Source organism: Macrosteles quadrilineatus, unplaced genomic scaffold (genome assembly GCF_028750875.1).
Source record: "Macrosteles quadrilineatus isolate MER2022 unplaced genomic scaffold, UCM_ALF_1.0 Scaffold_24__1_contigs__length_1734639, whole genome shotgun sequence".
Lineage (NCBI taxonomy): Eukaryota > Metazoa > Arthropoda > Insecta > Hemiptera > Cicadellidae > Macrosteles > Macrosteles quadrilineatus.
Window position 1 is genome coordinate 1,128,580 of NW_026542617.1, and position 23,113 is coordinate 1,151,692.

The 23,113-nt window shown below is 38.4% G+C and overlaps 1 protein-coding gene across 20 annotated transcripts in view; it reads right to left on the reverse strand.

The window, feature by feature from the left end:
* Positions 1-23,113, reverse strand: part of LOC129005589 (RIMS-binding protein 2-like) — a 208,159-nt gene that overhangs the window by 107,799 nt on the left and 77,247 nt on the right. For 10 of the 20 annotated variants that reach the window (XM_054434534.1, XM_054434533.1, XM_054434529.1 and 7 more), the window contains 4 exons: positions 17,114-17,203; positions 11,638-11,849; positions 9,631-9,874; positions 2,837-2,968 (listed from right to left, as the gene is read on the reverse strand). In XM_054434534.1, the coding sequence (XP_054290509.1) occupies positions 2,837-2,968; positions 9,631-9,874; positions 11,638-11,849; positions 17,114-17,203 (678 nt within the window). The remainder of the gene's footprint in view (positions 1-2,836; positions 2,969-9,630; positions 9,875-11,637; positions 11,850-17,113; positions 17,204-23,113) is intronic. The other 10 variants (XM_054434528.1, XM_054434522.1, XM_054434525.1 and 7 more) reach the window with 6 other exon arrangements.

Sequence of the window (23,113 nt, forward strand, 5' to 3'; positions counted from 1 at the left end):
AAGAGAAAATTGGAAACAAAGTTTTGAAAGAGAGGCCAGACGGGTGGGAACAAGTGGGAAGAGATGAAGAGAGTTGCTGCTGACAGGGACCAGGGAAGGATACTAGTTAAAGCCCTCTGCTTTAGTGGGAGTTAATGGAATTAAGTCAAGTAAGTGTAAAGATTTTAGGTACCCATTTGCACAAAACTTATGGTAACCAATGATCTTGTGCAACAAACTTCACAAAATTTGTGGAAAACCCATAGAGAGTTCCGTTATTGTGAATTTTAGAGTTTTGCGGACTTCGGCATTGACTTTTTCAACAAGTTCGGCAGTCACTTTAATGGGTCTGTCACTTTGGTCTTCATCGCTAACGTTAGTTTGGCTATTTAAAAATTTTATGGCCCACTGACGCACTACACCTTCAGTGATAATGTTTACCCCATACATTTCACAAACTTGCCAATAGATTTCTATTGGTTTACAGTTTTTTGCAGTTAGACACCTTATTACTGCACGCACCTCACAGTTCGTGGCATATTCAATCAACACAGACATTTTAAACTGTCACAGTAACATAACGGAGTACAGCACAAACTAACTACATGAATAACATACATGAATAACTACATGAATACATCAATAATCCGGCATTGCTTAAGTCCTGAACAGCTGGATTAGTGAGCACATGTTGTGATAAATTATTTTGATTGCAATTATTGCAGTTTGTAATATCAAATCAAATAAACTCATTGTTATCATTCTGGAGGCTCAGTTGACCTGCACCTAGTGAAAATAGGTTTTTGAAAATAGGTTATCATTTTTGATCCTCAAAAATCAAATGTCCCAATTTATGTCAAAACCATTTTGAAGATATTAAGAAAAAAATAATTTATTGAGTTGAAGTGTGTTTACGGTTATTAGTTACGGACAAAATCCAAAAACTGTAAATTTAAAATTCCCATGCTATTCTTATGGAAAATAAGTAAGCTGTTGTAGTATGCTTGTTTATTGATATATATTGAACAAACTGTTTATACTATTATATAACTATTTTATACTAAACTATTAATATTTTACTAAAAAATACACTTTATTACCTTTTCTGTAGCAGCAAACCTAGGTACTCCTTAAGCCTAATGTTATTGGAATATATTTAATTGGTGGAAATCCGCTTAGTCTGCAGGTTTGCTGTGGCAAGGGGATTTGAATTAATGCTGCCAATAACACTAAGGTTGAGTGTCCATTCTTTAATGGCATTCTGTCGATTATCTTTTATGGTTGTGGGAAATGACATATTGTTGTGACCACAAGGAAGGATCACTCTTGTTATCCAGATCTTACACCTTTAGCAGCTCACAGATATTGCCACAACCACTTTTCCCATATTTTGGCAGTTTTGAGTTTCAAGTTAGTCACATTTTTGTATCTAAATAAATAAACAAACAATACAAGTAACAAGGGACCTAGGGACAGATTTACCATTGCCACGCCCGTAATTCACCCAATACTGTACCACCCAGCCTGTAACTGTGATCTTCTGACCACGACCTTGCTGTATTTATAGAAACCAACCAGTACCATAAACCATACCAAAGTACCAAAGTACCAGTATATTCATTATGACATCGGTTCCCAGCACCAGCACTTTTCTAAAGAACTGGTAGGACAGATATTGTCTTCACACATGAAATTGAAATCACTTTATTGGGTAAAATGGCATTATTACAAATTGAATTACTAGTTGTTAGAAAATTTTTTTTAGAGATGGTCAAGTCTCGAAATTTCGGGAAATTTTCGGAAAATTTTAAATCTCGTTACACGAGACGAGATTTCTTTTTGGCCGAGATTTTTATCAAGACGAGAAAAAAAAAAATTAAAAACGCCTGCAGAAAGTCAATGCAATACCCGCAATACAGGAGCGTGTTGTAGTTGTGTTTCCTTTGCGAAGGCGTTCTTATTTAATTAATTCTTTAAATGTAAATATTACTTTAATTATTTTAATAATATTACTTTAATAACATTTGAAAAGTTTTGTTAAGTGTAAGCAGTGTGAGGAATGTTTTATTACTATAAAAAGTCAAAACAAGTAACTATTTTATAAAAATTAATATTGCTTTTATTTTATGATTTATTTTATTTTAGGATAAGTTGAACTCTATCCTAACTGATATCACTATGTTTCCTAATCGTAGGCATTTTTAATAAGTTAGGCGTGATTAATAAAAAAATGTTATGCTGATGTTTTTTAATAAAAGATTGTAAATATTCTTGCCTATTATCATTATTTTTGTATTTAAACAGTCATCTAACAATGTTACAAAATCAGGTAAAAATTTTGAACGTGCATTTCCCGTTGTGTATGAGAAGGGAAATCCCGTCTCGATCTCGTCTTGAAATTTTATGAGAAATAAAAAATCTCGTCTCGTCTCGTCTCGAACTAAAAATCCAATCTCGTCCATCCCTAATTTTTTAAAATATGAATGATGAACTTTCAATTATTGGTTATGACCATTTGTGTATTTTTTTATGTTAAAGTCTTAATCTTATACTTTCTACATAAAACCTTTAGTGTTTACATGAAAAATTGTCATTTGCAGTTCTTTGTATTTTATGATTAGGGTGATATTTGTATAATGATAATTGTGTATCGTGGTCATATTTTCATTTTTTTCTTAGTTGTACTGAAAATATTTATAGTATATTACCTATTCATCTTTATAATATATACCTGAAAAACTGGACTAGAAGACAGAACCTGCTATGCTACACAAAAGCCAGCCATTTTGTATGGCTAAACAAAAATACATGAAATTACCAGCAATCAAATTACTACATTACAATTCATAGACATTACCTTTAGGAAGTGTGCGGAAATCTATATGACAGGAGTATCTTTCAATGGAGATGTTTGTTTTTTCGTCAAAGTGAGGCGCTCGAATGTTCTTGGCTCTGACGGTCACTCTGTACACCGTGTTGGGAGCCAATCCTGCAAGCAACAAACTGTCTTTTAGTAAAAATTATTAAAATTAATTTTGATAACAGAAACCTTTTTCAAACCAACCTACATAAAAGGACCATTCTGTTTGAATTACATGCAAAAAATATACTTTAGAATAAGTATTGACAAAATATTCCTTATTCCTCTGAAATATTTATCAGAAAATAGTAACACAGCATTACAATATAATATATTGTAGTGATGGGTCGGTACTTAACGTCAAATGTAGGATCCACCGGTTCTTGGGAAAAGCACCGAGACCGAAAATCGATGTTGAAATGTCAGTACCGACAATTTTGGTACCAAGTTAATTGGTTATATTTTTATTTACGAAATTCAAATTGTCAACCATGATGATTATTTTTCACTTGAGGCTATTTGAAAGGGCATATTTATCATGAAATATTATCAATAGTAGGCTATAGGATGATTATTTCAGTGTTAGTTAGTTAACCCTTAACGCGTGCCCGGGGGTATGACATACCCCCACGTATGGTAATTTTGTCATAATTTTACAAGTATGGGGGCAGCCCTGGTGAGCATAACAGTAGCTGCCTAAAATAGCATATGCTATCATCTGGTCACAGGGTTGTTAGCCTTAACCAAGTCATTGACCTGTTATCACCACCCTGGTCTGGCATACCCCCACGTGCATGCTTGTGTTACCAGTACGGTGTTCATTGGGGGGTAACATTGAACAAGTGGTACCGACCCATCACTAATATATAGAGATGGTTGAACAGAAAGTCATAGGAGAATTTAATCTCTTTTGAAATTTAAAAGTTGAATTATAATGCATTCAACAATTAAGATTTCCTTTACTAAATACAAAATTTATGAAAAAATATACCACGTTTTCATTGTTGTTTCTATTTTAGGGGATGGAAAAAATAACTAATTCGCCTATTTTATTCCTGCAACCTTGATAAATATCTGTGAATTTCAATTAAAATCAGTATGTAACTGTAGACACTCTGGAGTTGGTCATTGGATTTATGTGACACCAACACAACAGAAAGCTGACAACAACATTTAATTGCAAAGATGGGTGAAGGATGAATTTAGGACGAGATGATAGCTTTGTTATGAAGATCAGCCGGTTTTTAGTCAGGGCTATTAATTTACCCCATTAGTCAATGGTTATGGCAGATAGGTCCAGTTTACTTTCTCAGGATCAAACCTGCAACCTTGGTGGCGAGAGGTAAGCGTAAGCCCCTCAGGGGGGATGTGGGCCCTTGTGGCACCCTTCCCTCAAGACTGCTGTGAGTCAGTTAATCTGTACTGTGTCCTTTAGTCACAGCCTACATGGGGTGCCACTGTTATCACTAAAGGCAGCGGATCTATGGTGGCAGAGTGAATGTCTGCCCTAGGGTCGGGGAGCAGCGACGCTAGTATGACCTGAGGCCGAGGTGATGGACACCGGTCCGGGCTCAGTGTCAATTGAGCAGCAGGCGGAGTGAATGGATCACGGTAAGGCTGCTGCACTGCTCTCCAGTTCTGGTATGTGTGCAGCGGTGCTGGAGTAGGTATTGATGAGCGGAGTGTATGGAACACGGTACGGTCTTCAAACTGCTAACCTGGTATTGTTTCAGAAGCTATGATGTCTGCTAATCAAACTACGGAAAATACCCCAGGTGGGTCAGCGCCTAGGCGTGAATCCCACCCCTCCATCTTGGAGGGCTGGTCCATGGATTCTGGGGAGGGCAAATTATCAGACAGTGTTTCAGAGACGAAGGTGGAGGGGGGCAAAGAGGCTTTTGCCAGGAGCTCCCTCATTGCTAGATCTCCACAAAATCTTGGTATCGACGACATTCAAATGCTTGAGGAAGCACACAGGGCTTTGGCGGGTAGTGTGGCTGACTCAAGCGCCCATTCAAATCTAACCCTGGGCTCTACCTCTGAGGTGGCAACACCGGATCTGAGCGTAAAGACCCAGGCATGTGCAACTGTTCCAGAACAGGAGAGAAGACAACGGCCATCTTTACCCCCTAGTGTGTGGAGGACACAGGTCAGGGCAAGGAAGGAGGCTGAGGGTACTTGGCTTTCAAAAGCTGAGTACAAAAAATCCAAAGGGTTTGTCAACAAGCCCAAGAGAAAAAGGCAGGCTGAAACTCCTAGTCCTGCTGGAGGAGAGGGCTCTGGTATTTCTCCTATGCGTAGAGTTTCAGGTCCACCGCAGCAGCATCAGACTCAGCAGACCCCAAAGCGGCCGAGAAGGTGGGATGTCCCACCCCCGCCGCCAAGGAGCACTGCAGAGGGCGATGCCAGCAAGGACTTGACCTTCAAGGACCAACTTTCAGGCTGGAAGATGGCGATTGTTCTGGAGAACTATCCTGACGATAGGTTCACTGATGAACAATTTTGCTTGTTACAGGAGAAACTGTTTGAGATGGTTATTATGGCCGCCACTCCTCAGCAGATCCTGAAAACCTACAAGGACAAAGGTGCCCTCGCAGTCTTGTGCGGAAACGAGGAGACCAGAGATTGGCTCAAGGAGGTGGCTGTTGGTCTGGGTCCGGTGGGCGTGGGGGGGCCGAGTGTGATTGTGGGGGATCATAGAGATCTCCTGCGTACCACCAAGGTCCTTCTCCATACCGACTGGATCCTGGCCAGGAAAGATCCTAAAGAAATCTTTGAGTTTGTCCAGAAGCTGAATCCTGGACTGTCAACCAGAGACTGGAGAGTGGTCAGTTGCAAGCGAGAGGCGGAACACCAAACTCTGGTTCTGGCAATTGACTGCGGGAGTGCCAAGTTCCTGAGGGACAGGGGCTGGAGGATTTTCTTGGGTATAACAAGAGTTCAGCTCAAGGTTCAGCTCAAGGTTCTTTCAGGTGCTCCTGATGACGATCCGAATACTGCAGGCGAACCTACAGCACAGTAAAGCTGCCACTGCGGTACTCTGTGCGAGTACAGCGGGTGGGGCTTTTGACTTTGCCCTTATCCAGGAACCCTGGGTTAGAGACGGCAATATAACGGGAATGGGGGTCTCTAGGGGCCAGGTATTCTCGGCTCAGGTCCGGAATCCTAGAACCTGCATTTGGACTAGTAATGACACCATTTGTGTGCCGGTTCTGGAATTTTGTTCCAGAGACATCACGACGGTAGAGACCAAATGCAGGGAGTCCGGACGGCGTCTTCTAATTGCTTCAGTATATATGCCGCAAGATGAGCCCACGCAGCCTCCGCAAGAGGAAGTCAGGAAGCTGGTCGAGCACTCGGCCAGGACCGGCGACGACCTCGTGCTGGGCTGTGACTCCAACTCCCACAACACTGCTTGGGGATGTAGGGATAATAACGCAAGAGGTAAGGCACTTCTTGAATACTTAGCCTCTAATGGTCTAATGATTGCTAATGTCGGTTCAGAACCAACTTTTCATAGCAGGGTTGGGGAATCTGTAATAGATCTTACTATAACCAACGTGGGGATCAGTCACAGAATTCTGGATTGGAGGGTATCCCAGGAACCTTCCCTCTCTGACCACAGACATATCATGTTCAACATTGGTAACTTTTCCTTGGAAAAGATTGAGTTCAGGAATCCCAGAAAGGCAGATTGGGATATGTACAGATCAACTCTTAAAGAGCGCATTGAATGCTTTGACACACAGTTCCCTTGGGTCAGAGACACCAACACGCTAGACCTTGCCTCTGGGAGCTTAGGCGAGGCCATTGTCACGTCCTTTGACGAGAGCTGCCCGCTAACGGTGAGGAAGCAGGGTAAAGTGAGTTGGTGGACCACAGAGCTCGCCAGCCTGAAAAAGAGAGTCAGGTCTCAGTTCAGGTGGGCGAAGAGGAAAAATAATTGGGATGGCTACCACAGATTGCTAACCCAATATAATATGGCTGTAAGGAGGGCCAAAAGGCTCTCCTGGAAACATTTCTGTAGCAAGCTAGAAAGTGTTAGAGATACATCTAGGATATACACTGTCCTAACAAAGGACAACTCCTCCAAGCTAGGCCCCCTCAAGGAGCCTGGGGGAGATATGCTGTATGAACCTAAGGAAGTGCTAAAGCTCATGGCGGCCACCCACTTCCCTGGCTGCATCATCCCAAGCGAGCCATTTGTGCCGGAGGATGAGGAACAAGCTGTCGCAAGGGCAAACAACACTCGGTGGAGGGTTGCGTGCCACATTGTGACACACAGTCGTGTGAGATGGGCCATAGGGTCACTCATCCCATACAAATCACCTGGACCTGACGAGGTAAGACCTGTCTGTCTCCAGCAAGGTATCGAAATTTTACTTCCGGCAATGAGTAAGTTGTTCAGGGCCAGCTTGGCCCTGGGACACATTCCCCCGGCCTGGAGCATCTCAAGGGTGGTTTTCATCCCAAAACCTGGTAAGGCAAGTTACACGGATCCCAAGTCCTTCCGTCCCATCTCTCTGTCCTCATTCCTGTTGAAGACCCTAGAGAAACTGGTGCTGAGGTATGTGGGGGACACAGTCCTCAGAGTCAATCCCCTACATAGAAACCAGCACGCCTATACCCCAGGAAGATCCTGTGACTCTGCCCTACATCACCTGGTAAGCAGAATCGACAAGGCGTTTGAGTTCAAGGAGATTGCCCTTGGGGCGTTCCTTGACATCCAGGGGAGGGCGCCTTTGACAACACTGAAACCCAGGCTGTTATCAATGCTGCCAGAGCTCGTGGATTCCATGAGGTGGTGTGCAGGTGGGTAGAGTCTCTACTTAAGAGGAGGAAGGTAAGACTCTTTCTTCACAATGAGGTTCTGGAGGCCAGGACCACACGAGGGTGTCCACAGGGGGGTGTACTCTCTCCTCTTCTCTGGAACCTTGTTGTGGACGACTTAATTAGATCTCTCAGTGATAGTGGTGTATTCGTTCAAGGATACGCGGACGACATTGTGATACTAGTTATGGGTAAATTCAATAACACGGTCTCCGACCTCATGAACACAGCCTTGAGGTCAGTTGGACAATGGTGCACAGAGGTAGGCCTTTCTATCAACCCCTCCAAAGTGGCGGTTATCCCCTTCACGAGGAGGCACGATCTAAATGGCATAGGACCTCTGAGACTACAAGACACAGTGCTTGAAATGCAGAATCAGGTAAAGTACCTGGGGGTGGTATTGGACCGAAAGCTGCAATGGGGGCCACAACTCCAAAAGGTCATTGATCGAGGTAAGTGGTCACTCATGGCCTGCAGACGGATGGTGGGAGGAACCTGGGGGCTCAAGCCGGTGCTCATGCACTGGCTATTTGTCTCCGTGGTAAGGCCCGCCATGACATACGGCTCACTCATGTGGTGGCCCAAGATGGACTCAGTGTCGGCGGTGAGGGATCTGGCTGCCGTCCAAAGACTCGCCTGTCTCATCATCACGGGCGCAATGAGCAGCTGTCCGGGAGCCTCACTGGACTGCCTTCTCAACCTCACTCCGATTGACCTGTATGTCAAGGTCACTGCGAGGAGGACTGCCTACAGACTCCAGTGTGAAAACCTTTGGTTGGATGTTGGAGGATCCCGAGGTCACTCTCGGATCACTCAGCAGGTAAGAGGGGAGGTAATGGACATGCCCTCGGATCACATGCCGACTCGATTCTTCTTCGCCAGACCATTCACTGTCCTCCTTCCGTCCAGGGATGAGTGGATGTCCGGTGGGAATCCTCTTCCACAAGGCGACCTTGAATGGTATACTGATGGCTCTAAGGTAAGAAGTGGGACTGGGGCTGGAATTCATGGAGTGCAGAACGGGGTGGACATTTGTCTTCCTATGGGCACTCACCCAACTGTGTTCCAGGCCGAAATGACTGCGATTATGGTATGTGCTAGGGAAAACCTGAGGCTAGGCTTCAGGGACATCAACATTTCCATTTTTACAGACAGCCAGGCTGCGCTCAAAGCGCTTGACTCCTATGAATTCAATTCTAAGGTGGTCTGGGACTGCCTTTCTGCGGTATGTGACCTGGACAGGCGCAACAAGGTAACGCTCTGTTGGGTTCCTGGGCACTCAGGGATAGAAGGGAATGAGGTGGCTGACAGGCTAGCAAATGTCGCGTCAGCCTCAGACTTCGTGGGACCACAGCCTTTCTGTGGAATCTCTCGTGAGCATGCATGTCACTCAGTCATGGCATGGGCTCAGGAGGAACACAGGAAAAGATGGGTTAGGCTTCAGCACCATAGGGTAAGTAAGCTCACCCTCTTCTCCCCTTCCCAGAGGGTCGCCTCCAATGCCCTACGCTTGGACAGGAGGCGACTCAGACAGATCACAGGAATGGTCACTGGACATGGCTTTCTGAAATTACACCTGCATCGCTTGAGGATCCACAATGGTGACACTGCGTGTAGGAAATGTGGGCAATCAGAGGAGACTGCTGATCACCTACTCTACGACTGCACAGCTCTGAATGAGGTAAGGGACAGTACTCTTGGTGCAATGACAAGGGGCAGACACCTTCCTCAGGAGGAGCTCATTGACAGGATGCTGGAGTTCATTAAGCAACTCAGGTTTGACGGACTCTGAAGTACGATGTGGGGAGCGCAAAAAGTCCATCAGTGGCTGACGTGCAACAGGACAAGGTCCGCCCCTACAGAATCAATCAATCAATCAATCAATCAACCTGCAACCTTAGTAGAACACTTAACTCCCGATTGTGTGCAGAACTGGTGAATTAAAGGTGAGAATCACTGACCTGTGATAGTGTGACGGTAGACCCCTGGCTTAACAGTGCGTAACTCTACGTTGTTAACACAGACAGTGTGCTGGTAGTTACTGTTACTCGGTAGCCATGATATGACAGCTGACGTAGCAGTCACACGACTAGCCTTGACTTGTGACGGGCCCAAGGGAACATCCTTGCCTATCACCATGGTACAGGCAGCATCTCTGGACGTCCTGCGATTAGCCGTCACTGACCTCACACTTATCCTATGGGGCTGCAACGCAAAAGTCAATTTGATGGATTATGTATAGATGATAAGAATCTGCTCAAAATTCACAGCTAATGTACCTTCTGACATTATTATTACTAAACAGCAATCCTTCATTGGATTATCTATGTAGATCATGTCGCAATAATTGAATACTTTTTATTCACTCACACACAGTATATAATATTTACAAACAATATATATAAAAAAAAATAAATTATGATGTGGCTGGTAAAGACAATGTATGGGTGTTAGTCTAGGATTGGGTCATTGAAGAATTATTTCAGAGAATAAAAATTTATCACCAAAAGACAATTGCCTTATTTTTCTATCAGCGAGTTTTGCAAATTGCACATTCAATTCGGAAGTCTTTTCACCATTTTATATGCCAAAACCAGAAATTTTCCGAACTAAGTTCAGAGTTCCAAGGAATTGCAGCACCTTGGATGATACAGCCTCTTGTATTGTGGCAGTCTAGTAATAAGTAATCTACACCCAAATAAAAACAAAGGTTGTTGTAAACTTCTTTGTTTCATAAAAAAATGCAGGAAGAAAAGTTTACAAATTAACTAATATTTATGGTAAGTATAACAGTATTTTACTACACAGGAATCAAACTATAACAATAGTAAATAATTTTAAGGATTAAGGACTAAATTGCAATTTTTAACTCCAAGAAGTGTTTGAGAAAAATATGGACTTTGACCATGTTGCTGAGACTATTGCTTTTACACTAGAGATATAAATAGGTACTGTAGAAATATGACTATCCAAATTCAATTGGGGATCAGGCCAATTTCGATAGTTTAAATTAATAAGGTCGGATTACAATTGGGATTCAAACATAACATACATTGAAAATAGTTATTTTATTACTAGGGTTGCTCGAAATAATACGAAACGTGTAGACACAACCACAGATAGGCAGATGCAAAACACAGTGACTGTAAATCAGTGGTGAGAAAAGTGGCTAAACTTGAGAGGGTTCTGATAACTCTTTGTTTTGCTGCTGTAAATAAAATACCATACAGAAATGTTGAATGTACTGTGGTACCGTGGACACTAGACAATGTGTTGAATACTAGACATAATCTATACATCTTTTTACCTCCCTCACTTTCACTTAATCTGCCTTCTTAAATATTACTTACAAATCTAAACATCGATTCAGTTAATCATAGTATGGATATTTGGTGTTTCAATGCATCACTTGTCAATTATAAGGAGAAACTTACCACAAAATAAAACCTCCAAAAACCTACAATACCATGACTAAGAACAATCTAAATCCATTATGCAAGCAACTTAATGTTTTAATTTCTTAATAATTAAGAATTATCGCAATCAATAGTTTAAATATTTATTTTGTGTCCATAAAGTGAATTGATGGCATTTACATTCTTTTGGTTGCAAGTTTTTTTTGTGTAATTTATTTGTTAGTAACACTGAAATTACAGCATTGGACTTGGGGTGTGTATTGAATTGAAAATTTCATTCTCTGTATTAAAGAGAACCTTTTCACAAAAAGTGACAACAACTTCATGCCGGCACAAGCATCAATAAATTTTGTAAGGATCGAATGATCTAGAGTGGCGAGCGGGTTGCACACACACATTAGAACCCATCCTTCACCACCATTGATTTTGTGTTTTTGAACAGTCATCTCTTAAACCACCGTTAGATCTCATTTAAACATGTATTTAGAGTAGAGGGAGACATGTCATTCGAATTTACAAGATTTGTACAACTTTTCTAGTATCAACACTTACTCTGTTAGAGTCGACCCCCTCCACCAGAGCTCTGGTTCTCTCAGTAGCTTTGACTGTGACCTTGAGCACTCCGTCAACGTAGACGTGGTAACAGTCGATGGGGGGTGACGTCGAAGTGTCTGGAGGATTCCATCCGATCAACACGCTCTTGTTGAGTTGCCGCTCCAACGTCAGTTGCTTCGGGGCGGGTACTAGTAGCGAGAAGAACACGTCTGACCACCAGAAATAACCACTAAACTACAATTGCTAAGCTAAGCTAAGCTAAGCTCACACTCGGCACATTGCACCCCTCCCAGCTACATTACTACAGAGTTGCACTACGTTCATTAGCTTAGCTTAGCATGAGGTGAGGAAACTAAGCGAAGAGAATGTAAATGAGTGAATGCTGTTAATATATGGTTTCTAAAACCTTGTACGAGTTTTACTTAAATTTAAGTCAGTTTAAAATATAAAAGCTGAGTTTATCAAGTGTGAATAAAGTTTGACTTTGATTGGAGATAAATTTAAAAAATAGTCTACATTGAAAAAAATAAAAGAAAAAAGGGGAAAACCATGTGGCTAATTTTGGAATATTTTGTATTTTGTAGAGGAAAGGAATTCAACAAGGAAGTGACCTGTCCAGAGACTAAAAGATGCAAAAAAACGTTTACTCAGCAATACCGGTATTTTGTCTATATGATTCCTTCAGAGAGTAAATAGAAAAGGATCATTAAAAGAAAAATAAATTATCTTATCTTCAGTCTACTCTTTGAAACAGTTTTGTTTAGAACAAAATACTTGTACTGTGTAAAGTTTGTTGTGTATCGCTAACCCCCTAAATTCCTATTTTCCTTTCCAAAATACCTTAAAAACAATAACGAGCATTTGAATATAGATTATAGATCATAATATAAAACTTATTTTTGAAAAAAAACTTTATTATTTCATCAAGAGAGGTTGTTTTAATTAAATAATTCAACAGATTAAAATTTTTATATTTTTACTTTCTCCCCTTATGCTGTACAGTGTACATAGTATACGGAGAAAGTATTGTTTTTGTCAAATTTGAGTTTGAGTTTTGAGTCCCCCTGGACAAAAAAAATTGTTTTCGAAGTGATGTGTGTGTTTGTGTGTGTGTCTGTAGGTGTGGATGTGTACAGAGCCATTTTGATGAAATTTCGTACTATTCCATGGTATCTCCAGGTGTTTCTTTTGTTTTTTTGAAATTTAGATTTCTAATGGTGATTTTTCCATAAAACCCCATAAATTAACAGACAATTCAAATTTAATCAAAAACGACCTGAACAATTTTGATGCAATTTCTGTATGTTACGGCCCTTTAAATTACAAACAAAATGGTACAACTCCCATAGCTGGAAAAACTATGGTTCAAAAGTTATTGTAACTAATGTTATTTTCCCATAAAAACCCCATAAAATAACAAAAAATCTTATTAAAAAACCAGGTTTTGATAAAAATTTGTATGTTATGGTTCTTATAATTCTAAACAAAATAGCGCAACACCCATTGCTGTAAAAATTATGGTTCAAAAGTTATTGTTACTTTTGTGATTTTCCCTCATAGTGAAAATATCATAGGATTGTTGACAAGCTAATGGGAGAAAGTATGTGTCAGATTGCTGATATCGTTTATTATTTTAACGTGCTATGATTCATTGTTACTTTATATGTTTTTTTACTATGCCAGGTTCAAGAACGCAAACTATATTAGATTACCTTTTTTTGTTGTTGTCTATGTTCTTGAGTAACATGTTTGAGTGTCACACTATGCATTTCGCCAGCTTGTGTGGCATCTTCAGGGGGTCTTCTTAAATTATCTTCTTATCACTAACACTAGTAAGACTACAGTGGCTATATATACAACAATATTTACACATGTCACTGGTATCCCAATCAATCAAGTCCAGGAGACGACAGGAGGTCTTTTTTCCTCTGTTTCACTTCTTGGACTGGAAGTGTTGGCATTTGAGCTGTTCAACAGTTCACCCTCTACTGTTGGGGTTTCCAGGTTTATGGCAGCTGCTTTGATCTCTGTAGTATTGCTGGGGTGTTGATGTGTTTCCAGTTATTGTGTCAGTTTCAATGTTGTATATTGAAATGAAATGTGTTTATTGTCTTGTGAATTTATACAAATTATTGACAATGTCCGAAAACTGCTAAAACTAGCATAGTCAGTTAATTAATACAATATAAAATATTTACAAGAATACTACACACAAGGAGACATGTTACAATACATACTTTAATATTACAACCAAATAATCTTATTGTTAAGAAAAATGCAAGGCGTTTGGAATAATGGAAGTTATTAAACCCCATAACAAACTAAATCCAACAGTAATTTGGTAAATTTGCTAGCTCTACTTAAAAATTAATAAAAGGCATTTCAAAAAAATCTTTTAGAGAATAAAAAGGGTTGTTCAAAAGCCATTTGTAGAATTTAGATTTAAAAGTTTGTTTAGGATATTTTGTTATTAAATGTAGCTTGTTGTATATTTTTAGTGAGATTACAATATGACTTTAAGAGTTAGAGAGAGTAAGAGTAAGAGACAATAAGAGTTTTAGACAGTCTAAAAAAATCTATGGTAGCAACGTTTTTATTCCTTGTATTATGAACATGAGAATTTTGTTTGATAAGGTCGGGATTTTTTAAAATATATGATACAGAGTCAAATTTATAAATGTTAATTACTGTTGGAATTTGTAGTTGAATGAACAGGGGTTAGTTTGAAAAGTGTTGAGCTAGTATAATCTTTCTTAATTCTTTTATAGGGGGTGTTTATATCCATTTATCTTTACATGTTTGTATATTTGGTATCTTTCTTGTACTTTCGCTAATGGTTTTGAGTGAGTTTTGTTAAGAATCACAAGGGAATTGGGAAATGTGTGAGTTGGGTTTTGTTTGATGTGTTTGGCTACCACTTATGTGGGGTTGTTACGAAGACTGGTATTATGTTCTTTAAATTGTTGAACAAATGATCTGTTGGGTTTTTATAGCCTATGTATTGGTTGTTACATGGTAGTTTACAGACAATTTTGTACAAGCCACTTCCAGTTGATTGTTAGTTAACATGGCGATGATATTGGGCTTGCATGTTGTTTATGGACATGGATTTTATTATGCTCTTCTTTTTTTGTATTATTGTGTATCTAAGTTGTAATTTACAGGTATATAAACAAAAGAATGAATGCCATTCCCGGCATCCCAACCGAGATAACAGTGACATGTGTAAATAGATTTCAAGATTTGTAATGGTTGTAGTGATAAGAAGAAGAAGATAGCTTAAGAAGGCCCCTTGAAGATGCCACACAACCTAACAAAATGTGCATAGGGTGACACCCAAACATCTTATTTAAGAACAGGCAACAATGAAAAGGTAATCTAATAGTATGGTTACTTTTGTAATGATGGAATAATAATGCATATCTCAATGGTTTTCAACTAGTGTTTGACATTAACAAGGAAATAAACAGTAAATACTGATAATCCATTCTTAAGCAATCTTAAAAACACAATTGTACTCTGTAGAATGCACTTGGTGTTTTTTAAATAAAAGAATGGCAATCACAAAGGTTTTGGTTTGGTCTGTATTCTGTAATACCAATTGTATCAGCAGATTTGTTCATTTTTACCGATTGATACATCTTGAATAATATAGTAAGCAGAATTTGTATAGCTGATCAATATGGTTTGGTCATTACTCATTATCTATGTTGTGATCAGTACACATTATTATTCAAATATAAATTTTATATGAGCCAAACCACTAAAAATTACAAAAAAATTTAAGAAACTTATTTATTTAAAAAAATAATATCTATTAAAACTCGTATTTGATATGAAAAAGCAAAATTTTCAATTAGTTGTTACTGTTTTGAGAGTGAGTAATTAAATGTAAACTTGCTGAGTGTTTATTTTTTGAACTGCTTCATGTGTAGCAGTTTTTTTCATACAAACCATCTTGTTAGGTGATAAGTAGTTAATATTTTGGTATATGGAGATAATTAGATTTATGAGACAATGGAAACAACATGTTTTAGATAGCATGTGAACAGCTTTATGAAATAATAGCTTGTATTGATTAAAAGAATATAATCTTGACAAGAAAAAAAAGGTAGTTTCAATGTAGGTAGTTAAAATCTAGGAAGAACATGAGCAGACCTATAACAGAATGTGATGCAAGGCACAAGCAGCTATACATGAAATGAATGCAATCTTCTTGCATGCAATATACCTGGCAAAAACATATTAAATATTTACTGAGTTCTGATCGCAGTTATTACTGAGATAACATGAAGAAAATAAACCATAAGTACCTTTAAAAAAAAAAAATAAATAAAAAAAACCATAAAGAAGGTTTTAAGACACCTACAGTTTAACGAATTTCATAAGCTAATTATTTTCAGCCGATACCATTAAAGTGTAAAGTGAAAACAACATTGGTAATGTAGGCCTACTGTATAAGAACTATTATCATCAATGGATAAGAGCAGGCTTTTACCTTTAATATCTGTGTGTGTCGGTTAGCACGATAACTTGAGTAAAAACCATCCAATTTTGATGAAATTCAGTACTAACATGTAAATTGTAAATCTATGCTCATTCCAACTAGTTCCTGAACCAGGATAATCGGACTATGGAGAACACGGTTTTGACACTCAAAATATAATTTGTTGTGGTTTTTTTTTTGTGGAGCTAACAAAAAGAAAGTAATTTTGTATACTGAAGCATTTTTAATGGCTACAAATAAAATTCAATAAAGCTATAAATTTAATTTTCCCTTGTAAATCTTATGGAGAATAAGAAACTGTAATATTTTGAAAAAGTTTTGGGAATTTATTTATTTTATAGCTATCTACATAAAAAAAAAACACGCTTTATGACATTCCTTGTAGTAGCAAACCTAAGTAATGACTAAACCTAATGTTATTTAAATAAACCTAACATATTTAAGGGGAAACTTTAGTGCAAAACCAATCAGACAAATTAAAGTTTGCTTAGTCAGCACTGCTAATAGATTTAAGACTGCAAATAGTTCCCCCACTCTGGCCATAAAGCTGTATAATGGTCTCAGTATTGAGATCAGAGGCCTAACAGTTAAAGCGTTTGTAGCGCACATGTCTAGGGAGTTGAAGACTAGGCCCCTTTACTCCATCAGGGAATTTTTTGAAACCCCTGACTCAGTTTGGACATCATGATCCACCCCCTTGTATAGTGTATATAGTCAAAGTTTTAAAGTTTTAATTTTTTGTAACGCAATCTATCCAGCTATGGCTGGGCAACGATAAAGAACCGGTAAAGGTAAAAGCTAGTCAACAGGCTTGCTGCGGCGGAGGTATTTTTTTAAATTTCTAATAGCCATGTGTGGTTATGAGTCCAGTTGACAGTGACTGAATGATAGATTAAAAGAGGACTTAGGGAACTAAGTATATAACATCATGCTACTGTAAATCTATTTCTATATAATGATAGCTACCTGGGCCTTCACCTGAATGAGTGTCTTCTTCTTCATCATCCAAAGCATCAGCTAGATCCATATCAGGAACCACTCTCTTGCTGTATTCTTCTGAAACCAAGACAACAACTGCTTAGTAACTGTTTTCATCACAATATATACCACTTTTATGGTATTCATTTTACCAAACAAAGCTGACTTTTAAAAATATTTCACTAATTACCTGTTCCTAGCAAAGGTTAGTTTTTTAAAAGAAACAACAAGGCTGGTTTAGAACGTTTGGTAACAGCCATTCTACTAATTTTTTTTCTAATGAGGCCACCACCTTAGAGGGGTGAAACATCAAGTTTAATAAGAGGAATTGTTGCATAAATTATCCTTCAAGAAACTGCAACCATTCCTTTAATTAATACAAACTAAACATCAAAAATAATTTAAATGGAGAAGTTCAATTATGTGTTGTTAACAAGTAGTGGATTCTCAACTGCCTATAACTTTTTTCTTAGGTGAATTAATTATGTATCTGTTCCTTATTTCTTAATATATTATTGGCAAATAATGAAATGCAGATTAGAAATCATAAGAAAAAAATTAACCGAAAATATCATCAACAAATATGATGTTCTGTATACAGTGCAGAAGGTATTGTGGGGGTATTGAACAGTACAGTACAATACAGTAGCTAAGCGAACTATCCTTTATATTAGGGGTTTTGGCCAGATGGCATGTCTTATTTTAGATATAATTATCTCATTGATCTTAGCTCTATTTGGTGCAGATGAGTGTTTAAATTACCTAAGCATAATGCTCAAAATTCATCTGCAGAGTCTAAAATACAACTTTAATACAGTGCGACTGCCGGGAACCGGACGAATTTGCAACAGCTGTTACATTGTTGCTACACGTGCTAGGGAGATTGAGGTTATGTCATTGTTTTGAGTGAGCTTTACCATTTTAGTCACGATGGATCAGTGGTCAGTGCAGCATCGTGTTTTTGCATATGACACATTTATTAAAAATGGCGAATCCGTTATCAAAAACACAGCGTATCTTCCGACGCCACTTTAATATTGCGCGAAATGACACGGTTCCAAGCCGGAATACATTGCTAAGATGGGTGCACAAGTTCAGAAAAACAGGAACAGTATCAAAGAAAAAGCCACCCGGTCCAGCAAGAACAGTGAGAACACCAGACAACATCGCCACAGTGAGAACTGCTTTGATGAGGAGCCCGAAGTTTTTTGAGGAAAATGGAGTCACAGTGACAGTGAATTCTGCACGCTATGTTCATATGTTGGAAACATATCTAAAGCCACAAATTCGGAGGCGAGGAATAAACGTGAAAAATGTTTACTTCCAACAAGATGGGGCCACAGCACATACTGCCGCTGCATCGATGTGAGTTGTGAAGAAGATGTTCCCTGGCAAGTTGATTTCACGTTTTGGTGACGTGCCGTGGCCGCCGAGGTCACCAGATTTGTCGCCCTGTGACTATTTCTTATGGGGGTATTTGAAAGCTCGTGTCTATGTTCACAAACCACGAACATTATTGCAGCTAAAAGATGCAATCACCGAAGAGGTGAATTTGATTGGGCAAGACATGTTGATGAGAGTGCGTAATGATTTTCTCCAGAGGTTGGAAACCTGTATCCAGGTTAACGGCCATCATATGCATGATATCATCTTTAAGAAATAAACCCAAACTAGGATAAAAGGTTCCATAAAACATATGTTTTTTGAAATGGTATGTTTTCACCAATATATATTCAACAATTAAATAATTTTACTATATAAAATAAGGTTGTACTATTCATTTAAAAAACGTCCGGTTCCCGGCAGTCACCCTGTACTAAACCCAAATATTAGACAAAACATATAAAAATACAAAAAGAGGGAAAGCGTAAACCCTATATTTATGTTATATTTGTAGAAACAAAAGAGGAAGAATAAGTAAAACTACTTAAATAAGTTACCCGTTCCAATCAAATAATATAACTTAAACATAAAATAGAATTTTTAATTAGGAGTTCACAATTTGTTACAAAAACATATAACGGTAAAGTATGAAAACGGATAACATAGAATCATTTCTTATGGTTGGGTTATGGGTTGTACAATAAGTCTTAACTATTACCACACCTTATGTCATAGTTAACCTTTTATACAAAATGAGCAAAAATGAAGAAATAATTATATAGTTCAAAGTTGCTAAAATATCAAGTAAGCAAGCAAATGAAACGCATTAAGATGAATATCAAAATCAGAAATACTTACAATACAGGCATACATAGCGAAACAAAACTTACTATATGTACTAGAAGCAAAGATGAGTACTGTATCAAATAAAAATTTGGTCTAGGACTAAAATTTTTTCCTGGAAACAGCAAAGATACAAATAGTTTAGTCAAATGTAAAATTTTAAAACGTTTTAGCTCCACACGATGCATACAATCAGGTTAAAATTATCATGTGTATAAAAACAAAAATTCAAGGTGGGAAATAATTATTTTCTCAGAAACATTCTAATAATTATTATAATAAGAAGACTACGGGAGATTATAAGGCATCCCTCTGATTGGCAGAGAGTTGGCATAGTTATCTCTGTCAAAACTGTACCGTCTACTTGTGTTAGGTTAAGTGCACAAATATTCTAAACTCGATTGGTGAAAAGTGTATTCTCCATGTAGGTCTTGTAGTGGTAAAATTAGTCAACATAAATAAAGAAAAGGTCTCAATCTAAAAATAATGTTTTTAGGGTTTTGCACTTGTACAGTTGTTCATATTTTCATGATACATTACTTGTTCTGATGGAACATTAATCTTTTTAGAGTAGTCAAGTATCTCCATTGCAAGTCCTCCTACTTGCTGATATCATAATTATTACAACACGTGGTACACGACAACAGGCTTAGGATGAGTTTAGCATTATAATGTTTCACATCAAAGCTCTTTAAATATAATGTTATTATAAGTAAGCTAAAAGAGACAACAAAACACTCAACTAACGCACATCATTGCGACAGAGCATCAACACTGTAAATCTGTTTAGTCATGGTGGAAAGCGAGACCAGCTGAAACCTGATAGGAAGGCAGATCCAAAGGTGAAAATGATGAGAAAATAGAGGAACCGAAACATTAAGACAGAACTTATCTAGACATGAAGTAATACCAAGAGGTGATCTCATTGTCAGGGAAAGGGCAAGAAGAAGAGGGGTTGTTTTAGTAAGTCACCAGGTGAGAGGTGGGAAGGCATCCACACATACCCTTATGGTACAGACCCACTTTTGTGGGGAAAACACACAAAATTAGATAGTTGGACCACAAATTATACAATTCTGGTAACAGAACTCAAAGTTTGTTCTTTTCTACATTATTACTGATGATAAACTGGTAAAAGCATCCTGTTTTGTAAGCCGCAAAACTGATTTTATGATTATGCAACAACACAATGAATACTTAAAAACAAAGCAAAGTGTTAATTTTTTCTTATAAATAACACCAATAAATCACTATCTCAGGCCAACAATCTATCACTAATTTTATCATACCTAATCCAATGAACTAGTAACATCATAGATAAAACATACTCCCACAAGTAGATTTCTCATCCTTATGGAACAGCTGAAGACAATTTTATTGTTAGTTCTGTACGGTTTATGTAGAGGTCATGTTTTGTTTACAATTTGTTTCCAGTTATTACAGTCATTTAAAACCTTGTTTAACCAAATAATACGATCTAATCATAAACAATAACTTGTCCCCTAGTTATATAACCAAACAGCAAAGCACAAATCAAGAAATTAACCCTAAAATAATATAAACAAAATTTCGTCGACACTAGCGCCCAGTGTCACCGAACATGAACTAGACACGAAAAACGTGCTTCAAAATTTGCAATTGGATGACAAGTCTACTTGTGTTGGTTAGTCTATGGTAACATTCTACCCTTTTATTAAAAAGTCTTTTCCACCAAATATGCATAACCAGTCTTAGTCTAACTGATTTCCTCTGTATAAAATGTTGTTTTAATACTTCCTCTTCATGATGATCTAAGGCCTATTAGATTCCCTGTAAGGTCCATTAGGTATTATAGTCTGTATTTTGAATGTTTTTTTTTGTCCAATTCGACAAATATACCCTAATTATATAACACTGTCTCCAACTAAGAAATATTGTCCTTTTTTATTTTGAACTGGCATTATTAACTCTTTTTATTACAGAAGAATACCTCTAGTTCGGGTTCAGTAAGAGTGGCCACCGGATGTTCCAGCTGGTCTCAGGGAGATAAGTCACATTGTCACAAGCGAATGACCTTTGTCAGGATTCAACTTGAATTTTTAGTTTCCGTAGTTTAGTTTACGGGTGCTTCTACGTGATCGGTTACAATTTTCCTACAGTAAAGGGTTGTGTTAAACACTGTGTTTTGATCCGTGATTTCACACATTATGTTCATTATGTTTTTTACTGTGCAGTATTAGATTGTTCACAGGGGTGAATTTTGTGACTTGTGAGTAAATGTGAGCTCTGTATGCGGGCTTACTGTTACAAAATGTCTTCTAAAAAGAGTGAAATAAGTAAACATATATTTGTGACAATGGAACAAAGATTCGACATTCTAGAGCATCTCGATAGGGGCAAATCAGTCCAGTGTTGCGAAAACATATCTATAAAAGGAAACAAAAAGGCAATACAAGAAAGAGATGTCAAAAGCATCATTTTGGTAAGCAATGCTGTAAAAGAATATTTTACACTGTTATTTTTTAACTTGAATGGTTCTTGTTTAAATAAAATAAATAAATAAAAACGTCTTTATTAGCCAGCGTTTCTCTGATACATGTCAGTTTTTCAGAACAACTTTTGTCATTAACCTATTGCACTTACAACTAAACATGCATATCTTTTAAAAACTTTTTAATCTTAATCTTAAAGGTATTGTTGGATGCAACGGTTTTTAGGCTCTCGGGTAGTCCGTTGTACAATGTGGGTCCGAAATATGAGAAACTTTTCTTTCCCAATTCCAAGGTGACCCTTGGAAAGTGAAGCCTCCCACCATGACGTGTCCTACGTTGTATGACCTCATCCCGGACAGAAAGCCTCTCGCAAAGATAGTCGGGCTCACGGAGAGTCAGTACCCTGTGAGTCATGCAGCACGTCAAAAACCTGCACATGGCTTCCATGGGCAACATCCCGGCTGCTTCACGGAAAGGGGATACATGATCAAATTTTTTTAGGCAGAATACAAATCTGATTGCTGAGCTTTGAATTCGCTGTATTCTGCACATGTCTTCCTTAGTGATACTATTGCCATATGCAGGGAAGCAGTAGTAGACTACTGACAATATCAGTGACTGCATGAGTTGAAGCTTTGCAGCCTCAGGCAGCATACCTCTGAACCTGTACAGACCTCTCAGTCTTCCTATTGCTCGTTGGGAGACATGCGTGACGTGATCTTTAAAATTCAAATTTCTGTCAATAATGACGCCAAGAGTTTTGGCTTTGTCACAGACTGCCAGACTCCTGCCATCAAGATTGATGCTCAAGCCATTATCTCTCAGTGTCTGTACTAGGTTCACAGGGGCAGTATGAAGTACAGTGCACTTGTCTGGATTTAGCCTAAGCCCATTAATGCTAGACCATTTGGAGATGTTCTCCAGATCAGTGTTGATCTTGTCGATGGCCTCACTCATGTAACCAGGCTCATAAGACAAGTGCAACTGGGAATCATCTGCATACAAGTGTGCAGTACAATGTTTTACACAGCTGGGAAAGTCAGCTGTGTAAAGCGTGTAAAGTACAGGCCCCAAACAGCTACCTTGAGGAACGCCCCGTTTTTTGACGAGGGGATACGATGTTTCACTACCCAATCTGGTAACCTGCATTCGGTCGATAAGGTAAGAGCGAATCCAGGTAGTGATTCTATCACTAAAACCCATATATTTCATTTTTGCAATCAGCATACTATGGTCCATAGAATCAAATGCTTTGGAGTAATCAAGCATGACAAGTGAGCTATGTTTCCCT